General features: G+C 37.1%; 1 protein-coding gene across 1 annotated transcript in view; it reads right to left on the bottom strand.

Moving 5' to 3' along the window:
- LOC127434275 (SH3 and multiple ankyrin repeat domains protein 1-like) overlaps positions 1-18,375 on the bottom strand; it is a 78,334-nt gene that overhangs the window by 29,999 nt on the left and 29,960 nt on the right. The window contains exons 3-12 of the mRNA XM_051686895.1: positions 16,602-16,805; positions 13,838-13,909; positions 13,609-13,717; positions 12,740-12,891; positions 10,641-10,808; positions 5,422-5,538; positions 5,138-5,215; positions 4,883-4,949; positions 3,568-3,749; positions 3,344-3,474 (exon numbers count right to left, since the gene is read on the bottom strand). Coding sequence (XP_051542855.1) covers positions 3,344-3,474; positions 3,568-3,749; positions 4,883-4,949; positions 5,138-5,215; positions 5,422-5,538; positions 10,641-10,808; positions 12,740-12,891; positions 13,609-13,717; positions 13,838-13,909; positions 16,602-16,805 — 1,280 coding nt within the window. The remainder of the gene's footprint in view (positions 1-3,343; positions 3,475-3,567; positions 3,750-4,882; positions 4,950-5,137; positions 5,216-5,421; positions 5,539-10,640; positions 10,809-12,739; positions 12,892-13,608; positions 13,718-13,837; positions 13,910-16,601; positions 16,806-18,375) is intronic.

The following is an 18,375-nucleotide window of genomic DNA, read 5'->3' as shown; positions in this document are numbered from 1 at the left end:
AATGGTACGGGTAAGAGGCTAAACAAATATTCAACCCGCAGGGTTACAATAACGCAAATCTGTCTATATACGTAAATAATGACATGTCATTATCGTTACAATTGTGGCAGTGATGTGGTTTTCCTGTAAGTTGACCCACCCACTGATGTGCTGCAAAAGTCAGCCACAACCGGCATGGTTTATGTTTACGTGCTGTTGAGAAGGAGATGATGAGTAAAACTGTCTATAACTGAGTAAAAAAGTGCTATAAGCTCCATTCTTATTCTACTGCTGAATCTTACGAAAACATGTTCAGGTCACAATTTACACCAAAATAAAATAAATTAATTAAGTAATATTTTGCATTACAAAAATGAGCTTTTTGGCATTGTTTTGAACAAAATTATCATTAATGTAATGCATTACCTTTATTGTCAATGGTGATTCCCATAAGACTTTCATTACTGTAATACAGCAGTCTTTATAAAAATATATACTTTTTTAAATCAGGCAGTACAACAAATAGTTACAAAAACTGTTACCTTATAATGTAAATAATCTTTTTTTAATATTACAGTAATGAGAATGATACTTTTTTGCATTATGGAACTGATCATTTTTGGGAGAAAATGTTCTCAGTTGTCATCAAAATAATGTCACAATGCAAAATAATCTTAATTATGCAAAAAAAATAAGTCGTTTTTTTTTTCTTGAATATTGAGGCGAAATATGTGACATTTAGCTTAATAAACGGTACACATTTTTAGTCACCAAAAGAAGGCTTACCAGTGTATAAATCAAAAGAGTAAAGTGAAAGAAAACAGAACGATAATTAAAACCCTGAAGCATCATGGGAAAATCACTTAATAATGGATTATGCCCTGAGGTTGCAGGAGTTCATTAAGAGTGCTTTAGGTCTGTTGAGAGGTTGGTTATTGATTTTTTTGGCACGGGTTTAACTTTACGCCACAACAAAGACAGTATAAGGAGGAAGAGAAAGAGCACTTGTAGAAAGAATGAAAGAAATCATTACGCTCGAAATGGATCATTAAAAGAGTCAATCACCTTCTCATTGACCTAAATCTCATAAATGTGATTATTTCCTGCAATTGCAACTTTGTATCACGCAATTGCAACTTTATTTCCCGCAATTGCAAGACATAAACTCTCAATTAAGCGAAACAAAGTCACAACTGGGAAAAATAAAGTGAGATATAAAGCAAGAAGTAAAGCTATATACAGTTGCATTTGCAAATTTATATCTAACTATTGCAACTTTATTTCTTGCAGTTGAAAGAAATAATCACAATTACGAGAAATAAAGGTAGATATGAAGCAAAAATTAAAGTTTATATCTTGCAACTGTGGCTTTATATCTAACTTTTGCAACTTCGTTTCTTACTTTTGTGACTCTATATCTCGGAATTGCAAGATATAAACTCACAATAATGAGAAATAAAGTCGCAATTGCAAGAAACAAAGTGAGATGTAAAGTGAAAAATAAAGTTGCAATTGTGTGTTTACATCTCACTATTGAAACTTTATTTCCTACAATTGCAAAATATAAATTAACAATTATGCAATTACGACTTTATATAGAACGTGAAATTAAACGAGACAAATTTGCAATTTTGAATTTATATCTTGCAATTTCGAGATATAAAGTCACAAAAGTGAGAAATAAAGTTGCTAATGCAAGATATAAAATCAAAATTGCAAATTTGTCTCGTTTAATTTCACGCTCTATATAAAGTCGTAATTGCGACTCAATTTCTCATAATTGTTAGTTTATATTTTGCAGAGATGTAAACTCACAGTTGCAATTTTTTTTCTCGATTTAATTTCTCACTTTTTTTATTGAAATTGCAACTTTATATCCGCTTTATTTCTCACTTTATAAATCACTTTGTTTCTTGCAATTGTGACTTTATCGTTATTGTGAGTTTATATCTTGCAATTCTGAGATATAAAGTCAGTAAAATGAGAAATAAAGCTGCAAAAGTGAGAAATAAAGTCACAATTGCGAAATATAAACTCACAATTGTGAGAAATAATGTCGCAATTTTGAGTTTTTATCTTGGAATTGCAACTTTATATCTCGAAATTGTGCGTTTTTATCTCCTGTTTGGGACTTTCCTTGAATCTCGCTATCGCAACATTTTTTCCCGCAATTGCAAAATATAAACTTGCAATTATAAGAAATAAAGTCACAATTGCGAGAAATAAAGTGAGATATAAAGTGTGAAATAACATCGCAATTTCGAGTTTATATTTTGCATTTGCAACTTTATTTCGCACTTTTCTGACTTTATATCTCAGAATTGCAAGATATAAACTCACAATAATGAGATATAAAGTCGCAACTGCAAGAAACAAAGTGATTTATAAAGTGAGAAATAAAGCGAGAAAACAAATTGCAATTGTGAGTTTACATCTCACTACTGAAACTTCATTTCCTACAACTGCAAAATATAAACTAACAATTATGAGAAATTGAGTCGCAATTACGACTTTATATAGAGCGAGAAATTAAACGAGACAAATTTGCAATTTTGAGTTTATATCTTGCATTTCTGATATAAAGTCACAAAAGTGAGAAATAAAGTCACAATTGCAAAATATAAACTCACAATTGCGAGAAATAAAGTCACAGTTTTGAGTTTTTATCTTGGAATTGCAACTTTATATCTTGAAATTGCAAGTTTATGTCTCCCATTTGGGACTTTCCTTGAATCTCGCTATCGCAACTTTTTTTTTCCCGCAATTGCAAAATATAAACATACACTTGTGAGAAATAAAGTTGCAACTGCGACAACTGCGAAAAATAAAGTGAGATATAAAGCGTGAAGAAATGTTGCATTTGCGACTTTATATCTCACTGTTGCATCTTTATTTCTTACAATTGTGACTTTAATATCATATCTTGCATATTGACATTGTATCTCACATACTGCATTCAGAATAACATTTTTGGGTGATTTGCATAAGTCCTTTAGTGAATCAGGTGCTAAAACAACGCAGACAGCGCGTGCAAATCAGGGGGTCAGGAATGGGCTATTTAGTATGTCCCCGTTAGCCCCTGCTGGTAGTTGCTGGAACTACACCATATGATGCCGAAAATCAAGTTTCGTCATCGACGGCCATTCAAAAATAACAGTGCATATTGACGAAATCATATTTTCCATGCAAAATATCAATCAAGTATTTCATAATATTATAGTAGATGTTTAAACCGTGACGGATTGTTTTTGAAGGGCTCTTAGAAGCGAGAAATGTTCAAACATCCAAAACTGAGCGCCCAAAGTCAACAACCAAAAACTTTTCCAGAGAAAGAACATGTATACATTGATTCATCTTTACTCACCCTTGCCTCCCGCGTTGTTTTTGCTGTTTCTCCTCCATGTCTCCTCCTTCTCTCCCACGAGATGGAGAACGTGTTCGAGCTCCACGTGGACTGCTGGAACTCCTCAGAGCGAAAGACGCCCGGCGCTGAGTCTGAGAAAGATTGAAAAAACAATTGATTTATTTGGTGACTGTTATCTCTGCTGATATGTTCCCTTGATGACCAGCTGGGGTTTGAGGCCCTACTTGAGCAGGCGGCATGCTGGCAGCAGCGGTGGGCAGAGCTACAGGATCCATGAGTGTTGTCATCATGTTCTCACTCTTGGCGCGGAGCAGCGGGTACTGATGTTGAAGGCCAGCTGTGTGGGCTTGATTTGGCACATTGTCCATACAGTGAGGGGCATATTTAGGAGTTTCCAAAAATGGAACTAGAGGACAAAAGATTTGAGATTAGGGAGAGATGGTTCTCAGTATCTTTGTTTTTTTTCTCCAATCATTATTTTTTGACAAATGCTGGCTATCAACAACAATTTCATGAGTTCACATGTTCATATAATCCTTGAGAGTGGCACAGGTAAACAAAATTGGCTTGCTTTCCCTCTATGAATAAGTCAAAGGAATAGTTTTTGAAAAATTTTACTGTTAAAAATCATTTTCTTAATTAGTATTTTTGTCTTGTTTTTCAGTAAAAAAATATCTAAATACTCTTAAAACAAGATAGATTTACTTGACAAGCAAAATGGGATATTAAGTCTTGTTTTCAGAGAAATCTGGGGAAATTTAGTAAACTTTATGTTTAAAACTAAAGAAAAATAAACAAATTAGGCAACTATTTTTTTCTTGTTTTAAGCATTAAGCATCACTTAATATAGTTCGATTTTTCTGAAAACAACACAAAATATTTTATGCCATTTTACTTGTCAAGAAATACTACTGCATGTTATTGTTTCCACATAACAATAAAGGAGGAATTTGGAAGAATCTTCACGCAGCTCTTCTCCAAACAATGACAGTTTATAGTGACGGCTATCAAGCTCTAAAAAGGACCAAAAATCACCATTAAAGTGGTCTAAATGACTCATGCGCTAAATTCAGAGTCTTCTGAAGTCATACAATAGTTTTATGTGAGGAAATGACTAAAAATCAGGTCGTTATTCACTGATAATCCGTCATTGGTTCTCACTTGTCATAACTGAATGTGTCGCGGGAATTCGAATACACAGGATGAAAAATTCGATTTGAGACCTTCGCCAAAGCGAAAGATTTTCAGTGAATAACAACTACATTTTTGATCGGTATCTCACACACAAGTAATATGGACTACATTCATGATACTTTTATGGTATCTTGGGTACTTTTTGAATCTTGACAGCCCCTTGTCACTAATAAGTGTCATTGTATGCCAAATAAAAACTCTACTTTTACTAATGTGCAGTTGGTGGTGGGATGTTGGCAAGCAAAACAGCCGTTTACACACCACTGCGTAGAGATTAACAGGATTAGTTGAACAAGCAATGCCCAAACTTGTATTTTAAACTCCATTTTACAAACGCATACTCACCAATTTCTGCATCATTGTGATTTTTTATGATTTCTCCAAGTTCAAAATGGCCGGACATCACAGCAGCCTGAAAAAACAACAACACTGTCATAAACTTTAGCAGATAATCTTTAATTTGAGAATGTGATGACAGCCATAGAAACTAGCTACTATATAAAGCCATATAGTATATTAAAATGTAACAGCCCAAAATTATGTTATGCACGTCACTTTATTCGAAACAAATAAAAAAAAAATATGATAAGACATGGTTACCTGGAAAGGGGTTTGGCCATGTTTGTTTTTGATCTCCTTATTGGCTCCTCTATAAAGGAGGACCCGGACACAACTCTCCTGATTGGACAGGGGAGACGACTTTTGATTGGCTTACTGTTTACATGTATTTGAATTGCTCTTGTTTAATAAAGTAGTTCGTTCATGTCCCTAACCCTAAGTGTGAGAAATAGAAATAGTGATGCTTGCCTAAGCAAACAATTTGGCAATAACATCACTATACAAGGAAAAAATTATGGAGATGGCACCAATGTTTGCTCGCTCACCTTGTTGTAAAGTGCACAAATGTGAAGGGCAGTGTTTCCTGATGCATTCTGGGAAGTGGTGTCAGCACCATAGAAAAGAAGATGTTCTAAATGTTGAGCAAATCCGTGCTGGCACGCCTGCGAATGAGTGAACATGGAGGTTAAAAACAAGAGGATTGTACATATCATTGGGAAAGATGAGGATTTAAAGAACAGAAAACACAAGGGAACGACTTTCAAGTAGCACTTTAAAAAACATGCTGTGATCCATTGCTAATGTCCAAGTTTGGGAACTTGGATGGAAAAACAGAGGGCCAAGATTCTCGAAACATTCTTAAGAATAAAATTCTTCTTAACTATGATTTCTTCTTAATTTTCATCGTAAAGGGATAGTTCACCCAAAAATTAAAATGCTCTCATCATTTACTCACCCTCATGCCATCCCAGATGTGTATGACTTTCTTTCTTCTGCAGAACACAAATGAAGATTTTTAGAAGAATATCTCAGCTCTGTTGGTCCTTACAATGCAAGTGAATGGTGACCAGAACTTTGAAGCACTAAAAAGCACATAAAGGCAGCATAAAATTACCCCATATGACTCCAGTGTTTTAATGAATGTCGTCAGAAGTGATATGATAGGTGTGGGTGAGAAACAGATCAATGTTTAAGTCTGTTTTTACTATAAATCTTCATCAAAAAACAAAAGAAGAAGAATGTGGAAGTGACAGAGAAAGTGGAGATTTATGATTAAAAAAATATTGATCAATTTCTCACCCACACATATCATATCGATTTTGAAGACATGGAATAAACCACTAAACCACTAAAGTCGTTTGGATTACTTTTATGCTGCCTTTATGTGCTTTTTGGACCTTCTGAGTTCTGGTCACCATTCACTTGCATTGTATGGACCTACAGAGCTGAGATATTCTTCTAAAATCTTCATTTGTGTTCTGCAGAAGAAAGAAAGTCATACACATCTGGGATGGCATGAGGGTGAGTAATGATGAGAGAAGTGACATTTTTTGGTGAACTGTCCCTTTAAGAAAAAAGCTAAGAATATTTTGAATTCCTCAGAAGACTTTAGTTTGTTATAATCTTTTTTCTTAAACAGTTTATAGCAAGATATCTGCTTAGAAACTTATGATTTATCCCACAAACTTCCCTATTTTGTTTCTTCTTATGAATATTTCAGTGAATCCGACCCCAGGACCGCCTGTGTTTGATCTAGTGATAAATCAGCCAATATTTTGCTATTTTTAGGTTGTCGGCATCCAAATATACCGAAAGCCTTGACAATTAACAGTGTTGTATTATACTAAATATCAGCATTGTTGAAATGCCGCTTGTCCAAACAAATTAGATTTTTCTGTTTTCATTATTTGTGTGAATTTTGAGTAAATTATTTTGCAGAATAAATGTTCATTTAATTATAGCAATTTTGTGTACTTCACATTTGCTGCCATTAAATTGCATTATGCACATATTAGGGCTGCCAGTCGATTTATTTGATCATTTTTTAATCAAATTAATTACATATGCCAGTTAATTAATTTAATCACAATTAAAATCACATTTATAAATATTTGCTGAGAAAGCCCCTCAAATAACAATAATTCAATATATAATGATTAAATAATTATAAATATGAATATTTAAATAATTATAAATTGAACATAAAATATAAAAATAATAATTAATTAAAATGGATTACATAATTGTAGCAGACGAGTAAAGCATTGATAAGACAATACAAAAAAGTTGTGTTCTTATCTTGTGCTGTCACTGGTGTTGCAGTTGTGCTTATTGTGCACCTGAAAACAGGTGGTACTTACAGCTTGAATTGCTCCGATGTTAGGAATATTCCTAATAACTATCCAGGGACATGATTAATTGTGTAAATTTGTTATCGTTTTTATTTTTTGTATAAATAATCACACCAATATCGGCCATAAGCCATCAGCCATCCTGGTTTCTAGAGATTGAATCGGCTTCATAGCTTCATCAGGGCAGTACTAATTAAAAAACAAAATGCAATTTTATGATCCATCTTGTTTGTTTGTTTTTTTAAATGACAAACATCTTGCAGATTCTGCAGGGGGGGGGGGGGGGTGAAAACTTATGCACTTAACTGTAAGTTGACCACTAGTTTAAACATTTACTGATTGTTCTGTTCTTGGGTGTGAAGCGCAAAGTAAAATCTCTCAAATTTAATTCAGGGGGCGCATTATAGTCTTTAGGCTCTTGGGGTGCTGTGGGAGTTGTATTGTGGCCAGATGTGTGGGTAGCTGGCAGGTAGGTAGTTGCGAAGTGGGGTGTTTATATATTTTTGTACACAAAGAGGTTTCAAGTGTAAGAGAGGAAAATAGAGGAGAGTATAGAGAGAAAATCTTGTGCTCAAGCAACAGAGAAGACAATGAGAGACAAATGAGACATGATAGATGGGTACCTGTGAACTTCAACCACTCCAAAAGCCTCTTCCTGTCTGATCTATGGAGAGAGAGACAGAGAGAGAGCAAGGCAGGGGAGGGCAATGGACAGGGGGTGTGAAAGGGAGTTTATCCAAATGCACCTGGGCTTTGTTCTCCTTTTGAAGAAGTTTAGGCACATTTACAGGCCACCCACACTCTGTTCACTGACTGTCATACATATTGTTCAGACAAAATGGCAAGCATTTTCTTGATCTGGCAAGCTCTAATCTGATTGGCTGACTTGGCATCAAATCTGTCAAAACAGTCATATCCCTGTAGTTTCTTGAATGGTTTCAGGGCGTCGCAAGACTTTTGGCTTGTATGCGAATATGAACACTTTAAATGTCTGCAGCTCAATGCCATCATCAGCATTGCTGCAGAGTTTTTCAAATCAAATTTAAGACATTTTAAGACCTTTTTCAATACCTGAACAAATACAATTAATACTGTATCCTGACTCCAAAACAAACCCACACAATCTCAAAATAAATCATGTATCACAGACTCTTACTTAAACAGGCAGGGGTATGCATTCAACATGGCATTATCATTGCTAATCAGTAAAACAGGGTAGGCTATATGCAAGTTTAAAATCATCAAGACATGTTTTCCCACATATATATCATATTAAAACTGGTTTATGTACCATTATATAAATAGAAAGAAATTAGAGGTTGACCGATATTGGATTGTGCTGATTCGATAATGTATTGAAAGAAAGCCAGTTAATCTGCCAATAGTTTTTAAAATTGGTAGCCTATATTAAATGTTCTTAATCTTTTCTTCCTGTGATGGGGAGGGCCAGACAGAGGCTGCAAGAGTCAAGTATAATTAAATTCCAGATGCACTTTATGAGTTGATTCATTGCGTGCAACTTTATCTTTAAAGGCACTTTAACATTGAAATACACGGGGACTCTTATTTTGAAATGCAGCACATGCATTATTTAATTAAATCGTATTCTTCTGAAGTTTGATAGTTTGATAATCCCATTAGGTCATATCACGATTCCTGTCTTTCCACCCCCAAATGTAACACCTCTTTAAATAAAAATTAAGACTTTTGTTGTATCATTTAAAAAATTCAAGGCTTTTTATGACCTTACATTTTGGAAAACTGAATTTAAGACATTTTAAGACTTTTTAAGGATCCGTGGGAACCCTGCTCATAAAGCGCTCCGTGTTAACTTTATTAGCGTCATTTCAAAATGTTTGTGAATGTTTCAAAAATTTACTGACCGATAGTAGATTCTGCAGATTTTGATAACTAAGGAAGTGGAAAAGGTTGATAACCGATTAATCGGCTGATTGTTTTTATTATTAATATTATTTTATTCTTAGTCTTACCATACTGTGACGGGTACAGATATAGAGGCTACAAGGGTCCAAAATAAATAAAATCCCAGATGCAGTTAATTAATCAACCAAAATCCCAATAAAAACCATTTGGTCCATAACACAGGACTTTTAACAAGTCCAAAACACATTGGGGACTCTTATTTTGAAATGACGGAGGCTTGGCTCCATTACAATGCTCTATATTTCATAATTTACCAAATTAAGCCTTTAATAGCATTTATATTCATCAGATGAAGGGTTTATGTATTTACATAGTTTACCATATTTAATGAGTATTAAGGTTTATTATTATTCACAAGATAAAGCTGGAGACACAATCTATGTGCTAACGGGGAACATTTCCAAAGTCTCATTTTTCTATGTATGCACTCGCTATAACTAAGAACACATGATTATCTAATCAAAATGACAAAATATGCATTAAAGTAAGGATAAAAATAAAGATGAATATTGTCAACGAAGAAAGATTTAGATACCGCAAATTCCTGCGTGATTGTTTTTATTTCACCTCTAGAGGCCACTGTTATACTCCAGAACCAAGCTGTTATAATTGAAAAATCTTCCAGCACCGGTCACAGAGGAATAAATAAATAAATTAAATATATCCGCATTGATTTTTACCAATAATTCTATTACAACTATCGGCAACGATTCATCGGTAAAACCGATATATCGGTCTACCTCTAGTAATTTTACCCAAAGCGTCGACTAGTGGCAGAACTAACCAACTAGTTGGTGCAACCCCTACTTTTGAACAAGTTTCTCACACTAGCATCAACCGTTTCAGAAACCCACCCTTAAAAGGCATGTACAGACAAAACGAAATAAGACTGGTCGCTTTATACATCATTTAAACATCTCTTCCTGTATAAATGAGCGGTTCTTAAGCTACAAAACTGACCAGACTTTAAGTCAATAGCCAAAAGTCTCATGGTGCTGTAGGAGAAACAGCTCAGGGCGGACAGAACAGAAGGTTGCTAAAAAAAGAGTGCCGAGAGACGGTTGGATAAAAGCATCTGTTAAATGACTACTTACTGACGTTAAGTAGTGTTAAATGATCAAATGTGTTCCACAAAGAAAAAACAAAGTCTAGTTGCCTATGAATGAACTCTCCCAGACATATAATGAGGACCAGGATGAAAGATACAAGAGGGAAAAGAGCATGAGAGAGGTAAAGAGAGCGGACAGTCAGATATAGAAAGGAAGGACATTAGAAGATTTGAAGAATTTGAAAAAAGAATGAAAGAAGACAAGAGAGAATGAGGAATGAATACAAATGAATAAACATAGAAACAGACAGTTGCATACTCTTACACATTCACAAAAACGTAAATATACTTAAATACCATAATCTCAGATTCACTTGAGGTTCCCCTTGAGTTAAGGAATTTAAACATGTGACACACACACCTGATGTGACTCATCCCATCCATTCTCATCTCTGACGCCCAGTTGAGCTCCGTAATACAGCAGAGCTTCACAACAGGAAGTGTCACCCCCTGTCAGCACTGAGTGGTACAGTGGCGTCAGACCACAGCGGTCCCGATAATCCGGAGAGGCCCCCAGAGACAGCAGCGCCTAAATGGTGGGATGGGATGGAAATGGAGAGTTAGACATATTACAGTTTATAAACAAACCCCTCCCATTGCAAGTGCAGAAATGTTTCCGGGGCTGTTACGGTTTATACTGATATCTATCCATGTGGATACAGCATTATGCGAAAACAAAAATTTTCTGTTAGGAAAGCTAATGTAGAATTTTTTATTAATTTTCCAGAACCTTTTTCAGGCATTTGTAATTTCTGGATACAGATTTTTAATAATAATTTGGATACAGATTGGTTTGCTAATTAATCACTTACGATTAATGATGCACCGATGTATCAGCCAAACACTGGCCGATAAAAGGAATAACATCTTTAACACAACTCATTTAAATCTCACCTTAAAGCTCGACACAGCAAGAAATATGACAAGTTTGTTAAAGCAAAGCTGCTTCAGCTATAAAGGGACAAGCTTCGTCGTTCAGAATTCAGTTCATGTGAGTTTGAAACATTTGAAAAATGAAGAAATCTTACCAATTTAATGTGAGCATAGATAGATAGACAAATAGATAGATAGACAGATAGACAGACAGACAGACAGATAGATAGATAGATAGATAGATAGATAGATAGATAGATAGATAGATAGATAGATAGAAGAGACAGACAGGCGGTTGCTAAGGTGATTTGGGTAGTCTCAAGGGCGTTGCTAGGCAGTTGCTAGAGTGTTCTGGTGGTTGCTAGGTGGTTGCTAGGGTGTTCTTGATGGTCACTAGGGCATTGCTAGGTGGTTGCTAGGGCATTGCTAGAGTGTTCCGGGTGGTCACTAGGGCGTTGCTAGGTGGCTGCTAGGGTGTTCTGGGTGGTTGCTAGGCAGTTGCTTCAGTGTTCTGAGTGGTTAATATGGTGTTGCTAGGTGGTTGCCAGGGTGTTCTGGGTGGTCTCTAGGCAGTTGCTAGGGGTTTCTAGTTGGTCACTAGGGTGTTTCTATGTGGTTTGTACCAGCAGTGCTTATTGCTAGTGTGTTGCTAGGGTGTTCTAGGTGGCTGCTAGGGCGTTGCTAGGTGACTGCTATGAAACAGACAGACAGACAGACAGACAGACAGACAGACAGACGAGACAGATAGATAGATAGATAGATAGATAGATAGACAGACAGACAGACAGACAGACATACAGATAGATAGATAGATAGATAGATAGATAGATAGATAGATAGATAGATAGACAGACAGACAAAAAAACAGAGAGGTGGTTGCTAAGGTGATTTTGGTAGTCTCTAAGGCATTGCTAAGGCAGTTTTTAGAGTGTTCTGGATGGTTGCTAAGGCGTTTATAGGTGGTTGCTAGGTGTTGCTAGGGTGTTCTGGGTGGTTGCTATGTTGTTGCAAATTGGTTGCTAGGGTGTTTTTGGTGGTCACTAGGGCATTGCTAGGTGGTTGCTATAGTATTGCTAGAGTGTTCTGGGTGGTCACAAGGGCATTGCTAGGTGGTTGCTAGGTGGCTGCTAGGGTATTCTGGAGGGTCACAAGGGTGTTGCAAGACAATTGCTAGGGTGTTTTGGGTGGTTGCTGGGCAGATGCTTGGGTGTTCTGAGTGGTTACTAGGGCGTTGCTAGGTGGTTGCTAGGATTTTCTGGGTGGTCACTAGGGTATTGCTAGGTGGTTGCTAGGGTGTTCTGGGTGGTCTCTAGGCAGTTGGTAGTGGTTTCTGGGTGGTCGCTAGGGTGTTGCTAGGTGGATTGTACCAGCAGTACTGATTGCTAGTGTGTTGCTAGGGTGTTCTAGGTGTTCTAGGTGGCTGCTAGGGCATTGCTAGGTTGCTGCTATGAAACACAGACAGGCAGACGGACGGACAGACAGACAGACAGACAGACAGACAGACAGACAGACAGACAGACAGACAGATAAATACACGAAAGGCCTGCTGTGAATGAACTCTGTGTATGTTTCTCAGTGTGTTTGTACCAGCAGTGCTGATTGGTTGTGAGCTCTAACGGCTTTATGGAGGGGTGTGAGACCGTCTCTGGACCGGAAATCCACATGGGCCCCATTCAGCACCAGAACACGGATTCCTTCCACGCTCAAACTCCCCTGAACCGCCAGACTAAGAGGAGTCTCTGAGAGAAACACAGGAAGAGAACGAGAGATTGTAGAGACAGTATGGAGAAACACTGTCTTTTCAGAGTAACAAGCAACATACTTAATGTTTTAATGGTGCACAGCACGATAGTGTGCTACAAACTCATATCTGACCATACAATGAGCTTTGTGGTAAACGTATAAAGTGCAAGTTTGCTACAAAAATAGCTTTTACAAATGTTTCAGAACAATAAACAAAACAATAAAGAAAAAAGAAGCAAAAATCAGGAGTCTGTGTGTTTTATATTATACCACCAAGAATAGCATAGTTTCATTGCTTTTCCCCTTTTCCCCTCCATTGAGAACATGATAGTTGACAGTAAGAGACTGCAAGGAACGCAATAAGCTTGGAGTCGATGGTCAAAGACATGAGAAGATTCTGACAGGGAAACGTTGACCACAGAATGATGGTCATGAGAACTGAAAGTGTGAAATGGTTTCACCAGAGAATTAGATGAGCACACTTGGATTTCCAGAAATCCACAATAAACCTTCATTTCCTGAAATCAGATGTTTCAACCTCTGTGTTCACATCAGGTTTTAACAAATATAAAATGGTTGCAGTGTTTGAACATTTTGGACTGCAGAAGCCTAAACTCTTTTGACACTTGGGAATTTGTCATCCAAGAGTGAGAATTAAAGGGATGGTTCACCTGAAAATAATAATTCAGTATAGGACTGTCTGTGTATCGCACCTCCGCTCTCAGTGTCGTGGTAGTTTGGATCGAGTCCCTTCTCCAGAGCTTTACTCAACTTCTCCACGGCTCCACACTGAACATAATCCAGGAACTTCTTCAGATTGGCCTGAAGATGGAGCCAAACACAGAGAGACACATTACATCCTTTCATTGCAGTGCTTTCCATATTTTGACCACAGCTAGACACATAATACTTTTCTGTATATGTTTTTTTTTTACATTGCACCTTGGTGTGCAACTTTGCAAGTTGTTTCTCATCCAGGTTTGTCTGTTTGTAGACTCGTGTCTTGTATCTGAACTGTGAAGACACAGGAGAGGAGGAAAAAATAGAGTTTGAACAAAGTTTACAAGACAAAGAGGAGCTAAGAGTCAGTGATAAATGAGCATCCACTTAAAACGAGACTTTAGCAGTGGCTGAAAGGACTTTTCTGTTCACATCTACATCCACACATATATATTATATTTCTAAAACAACACTAACAAATAAAACCCCCTTTTAAATTCTAACTAACTAATGCAGCTATTGGTGAAACAAACAAATGAAAAGAACATCTATACCAGAGTACGTAAACAGGATGGAAAATTTTCTCATAAGCATTCATGAACTAGGACTCGTGAAACATTTCCTGTTTCAGTTAGTAAAATACTAGTGACACACTCATTTTAGGTTATTAGACTTAGAAGCATTTTGAGGGCTCTATGTTTTTTGAGAGTGCTAATTCAAAGTGTAATTTCCGTGCCAGCGTAAAGTGCATGTAGGCGTGGGTGGGAGTGTTTGCGCTGTCTGTGGGTGTATTGTGCTAATGAAGAGGCGCAATTTATAGGAATAGGTCTGTTTTCAGTGAAAAGTCTAAATTCAGTTCCTGCATCTGCAGTTTGGAGATTCCACCAGCAGGTGGTAATAAACTTGTCCAAACTCTGAAAATATAGTGGAATATTTTTTTTTTTTCCTCTCCCAATTTGGAATGCCCAATTCCCAATGTGCTTGTTAAGTCCTCGTGGTTGCATAGTGATTCGCCTCAATCCGGGTGGCGGAGGACGAATCCCAGTTGCCTCCGTGTCTGAGACCGTCAACCTGCACATCTTATCATGTGGCTTGTTGAGCCATAGTGCGTGTGGAGGCTTCTACCACGCTCAACTCACCACGTGCCCCACTGAGAAGGAACCACATTATAGCGACCACAAGGAGGTTACCCCATGTGACTCTACCCTCCCTAGCAACCAGGCCAATTTGGTTGCTTAGGAGACCTGGCTGGAGTCACTCAGCACTCCCTGGGATTTGAACTAGCAAACTAGCAAACTCCAGGGGAGTTTACCAGGGGAGTTTACCACGTCTTTACCACTGAGCTACCCAGGCCCCATAGTGGAATATCAAATGATGTCCCTGACGATTATTATTGCAAACATTGTTGAGATTTGTGTTAAACTTTGTAGAAGTCATGGTTTATTTTTTAATTATTATTATTTTTGTGTATATATTTTTATAATTGTATTTCTCATATAATTTGTATTGGTATTTTTCCACCTGTTGTTGTAGAGTGATTTTTAATTCACTACAAGAGGCCGGTGGAAGAAGTTGGAGAGGGTAAAATGTTTGGATTTAGGGAGGTCGTTATTTGTATGATTTGTTTGACCGCTTGTTTATTTTAATTATGTTTTTTGTTTAATTTGAAATGTAATTTGAATTTAGAAATATTTTTGGTTTAAGTTTTTTGTGTTTCAATAAATCGACTGGTAGAAGTGAAGTGCGTGCAAACAAACAAAGAAATGATCCCTTGATTCACATCCTAACCTGGAAGGCCGATGTAATCACTGTTAAAACTAGCCATGATTTCTGTGTCGCTTGATGAATATGATTAATAACACTTACATTCTCTGTAATTTAACGGAATGTTCCGGTTTAACACAAGTTAAGCTCAATCGTCAGCATTTGTGGCATAATATTGATTACCACAAACATTTATTTTCACTCGTCTCTCCTTCTCTTAAAAAAGAACAAAAATGGAGGTTACAGTGAGGCACTTACAATGGAAGTGAATGGGGCCAATTTTGGTAACGTTTAAGCACAGAAACATGAAGCTTATAATTCTATAAAAGCACTTACACTGATTCTTCTGTTAAAACTCATGTATTATTTGAGCTGTAAAGTTGTTTAAATTGTCATTTTTACAGTTGTTTTAGGGTTTGTTGACATTACATCGTCATGGTAACGAAGTTGTAAACTTGTTGTTGTAACTTTGAAGTTGTAACTTTACACAGAAAAGATTAGTAAGTGATTTTATCACACTAAAATGATGTTACCACACGTATTATTTACGTCATGTGGCTATCCTTTTTAAGTAGTGAGTATTTTAACGTTTACAGATTGACCGCCATTGACTTCCATTGTAAGTGTCTCACTGGAGTGTTCTGGAACAAATGAGGGACGAGTCAAAGTAAACTTTTTTTCCATACATGCTGTCGATTGAGCTTAACTTGTATTGAACCTGGAATTTTCCTTTAAGGGGGTGTAAATCAAAATCTTGGTGAGAACCACATTTTCCATGCGTATGAAATATGCCTGACTTTCAACAAGAACGTAAGTCCATATTTCTATTCTATTGCATAGAGTCCATTTACACCACCAACTTCTTATGAATGTGCTGTCTTTGTTTATATCACTGGTGCTTGTCAGGGAATGGATAATATAACAGGATGCAGACGGTGCAATAACCGGAGGAACCTTATAATTAAACTGCACTTGACCCAGCCCATTAGCACATTGCGTACGCAATTTCACCAAGCCCATTTGCGCCTAGACTTAGTGCATGCTTGCACGAAATTACTAAAAGTAATCGCCATGCCTGCTGACTTTGCGCTTATGAATTATTGCATAGTGCTGCACATAGCGTTAGCACTCTCATAATAGGCCCCTGGGTGATGTACTCTAGCTTAGAGGAATATTCTGAGGATATGTGGCAATCTGTGTGATTTAAAGTTTGCTCCAGCACCTCCAGGTAGGGCACTCCCTTCTCCACGGACTGTGAGAATTCTCCAAGCAAGCGCTCTTCCTCCAGGAACTTAGCATCTCGTCTGTCTCCCGCTGGCTGGAAAAGGCCATAATTGTAAACGTCCCACAACGACTCACTGAGGGTGCAAATTATCTGCTGCTTCGCAATCCAAACAGAGGCATCGGGATCAAACCGCAAACACTTCTACAGATGGAGCAAGAGAAAACAGGGATGAATAGAGGGAGAGAGTATAAACACAAAAGATTTAACAGGCTTAAAGGACTGTTCTGGGTTCAAAACAAGTTAAGCTCCATGGACAACATCTGTGATATTCGCATTTACAGCAAGTGCATCATTGGGTTTGAAAGCAGCTCATATTTTTACATCAATTCTTCCATACAAAAATGAGCTGTAAAACTAATTTTCTAGGTGGATGGATGTCTGATTGTGCACTGTCAATGTAATTCCTGTGGGTGGAATTTGCTACAATAGGTCCCTTTCTCATATCCCTGCACACAGGAACCGAAAGTTACCCTGTTTGCTGGATTTACACGGTCATGACATGAGCTGAAAGTTTGAATACACTGTAACTTAGACAAGATTAGTACATTTTTCATGTCACATTTGCTTTATATGGGACTATCAGTTTAATGTTTAGGGTAGGGAGGTCGGTTTTGTTGATTTGAAACTCAATAAAGCATTAACTTTTAAAATCTCATCTGTTTGGATGAACATTTAACTTGCTTTTATTGCCACTCGGTGGACATTTCACCTCGGAACTGCCGCAATACGTTTAATGAACCGCATGAAGTCATTTTTCAAAAATGTCGCCACAGACATTTATCTCTGTGCAATGCCTTGCGCCATAGACTTCTATTGTAAATGTAGTAAAAGTATTTTCATATATATATACACACACACAGGTGCATCTCAATAAATTAGAATGTCGTGGAAAAGTTCATTTATTTCAGTAATTCAACTCAAATTGTGAAACTTGTGTATTAAATAAATTCAATGCACACAGACTGAAGTAGTTTAAGTCTTTGATTCTTTTAATTGTGATGATTTTGGCTCACATTTAACAAAAACCCACCAATTCACTATCTCAACAAATTAGAATACATCATAAGACCAATAAAAAAAACATTTTTAGTGAATTGTTGGCCTTCTGGAAAGTATGTTCATTTACTGTATATGTACTCAATACTTGGTAAACACAATGGACCAACACCAGCAGATGACATTGCACCCCAAATCATCACAGACTGTGGAAACTTAACACTGGACTTCAAACAACTTGGGCTATGAGCTTCTCCACCCTTCCTCCAGACTCTAGGACTTTGGTTTCCAAATGAAATACAAAACTTGCTCTCATCTGCAAAGAGGACTTTGGACCACTGGGCAACAGTCCAGTTCTTCTTCTCCTTAGCCCAGGTAAGATGCCTCTGACGTTGTCTATGGTTCAGGAATGGCTTAACAAGAGGAATACGACAACTGTAGCCAAATTCCTTGACATGTCTGTGTGTGGTGGCTCTTGATGCCTTGACCCCAGCCTCAGTCCATTCCTTGTGAAGTTCACCCAAATTCTTGAATCGATTTTGCTTGACAATCCTCATAAGGCTGCGGTTCTCTTGGTTGGTTGTGCATCTTTTTCTTCCACACTTTTTCCTTCCACTCAACTTTCTGTTAACATGCTTGGATACAGCACTCTGTGAACAGCCAGCTTCTTTGGCAATGAATGTTTGTGGCTTACCCTCCTTGTGAAGGGTGTCAA

The sequence above is a fragment of the Myxocyprinus asiaticus genome, chromosome 44, assembly GCF_019703515.2.
Source record: "Myxocyprinus asiaticus isolate MX2 ecotype Aquarium Trade chromosome 44, UBuf_Myxa_2, whole genome shotgun sequence".
Classification (NCBI taxonomy): Eukaryota; Metazoa; Chordata; class Actinopteri; order Cypriniformes; family Catostomidae; genus Myxocyprinus; species Myxocyprinus asiaticus.
The sequence above is the reverse complement of the archived record's forward strand: the minus strand, read 5'-3'. Positions and strand labels throughout refer to the sequence as shown.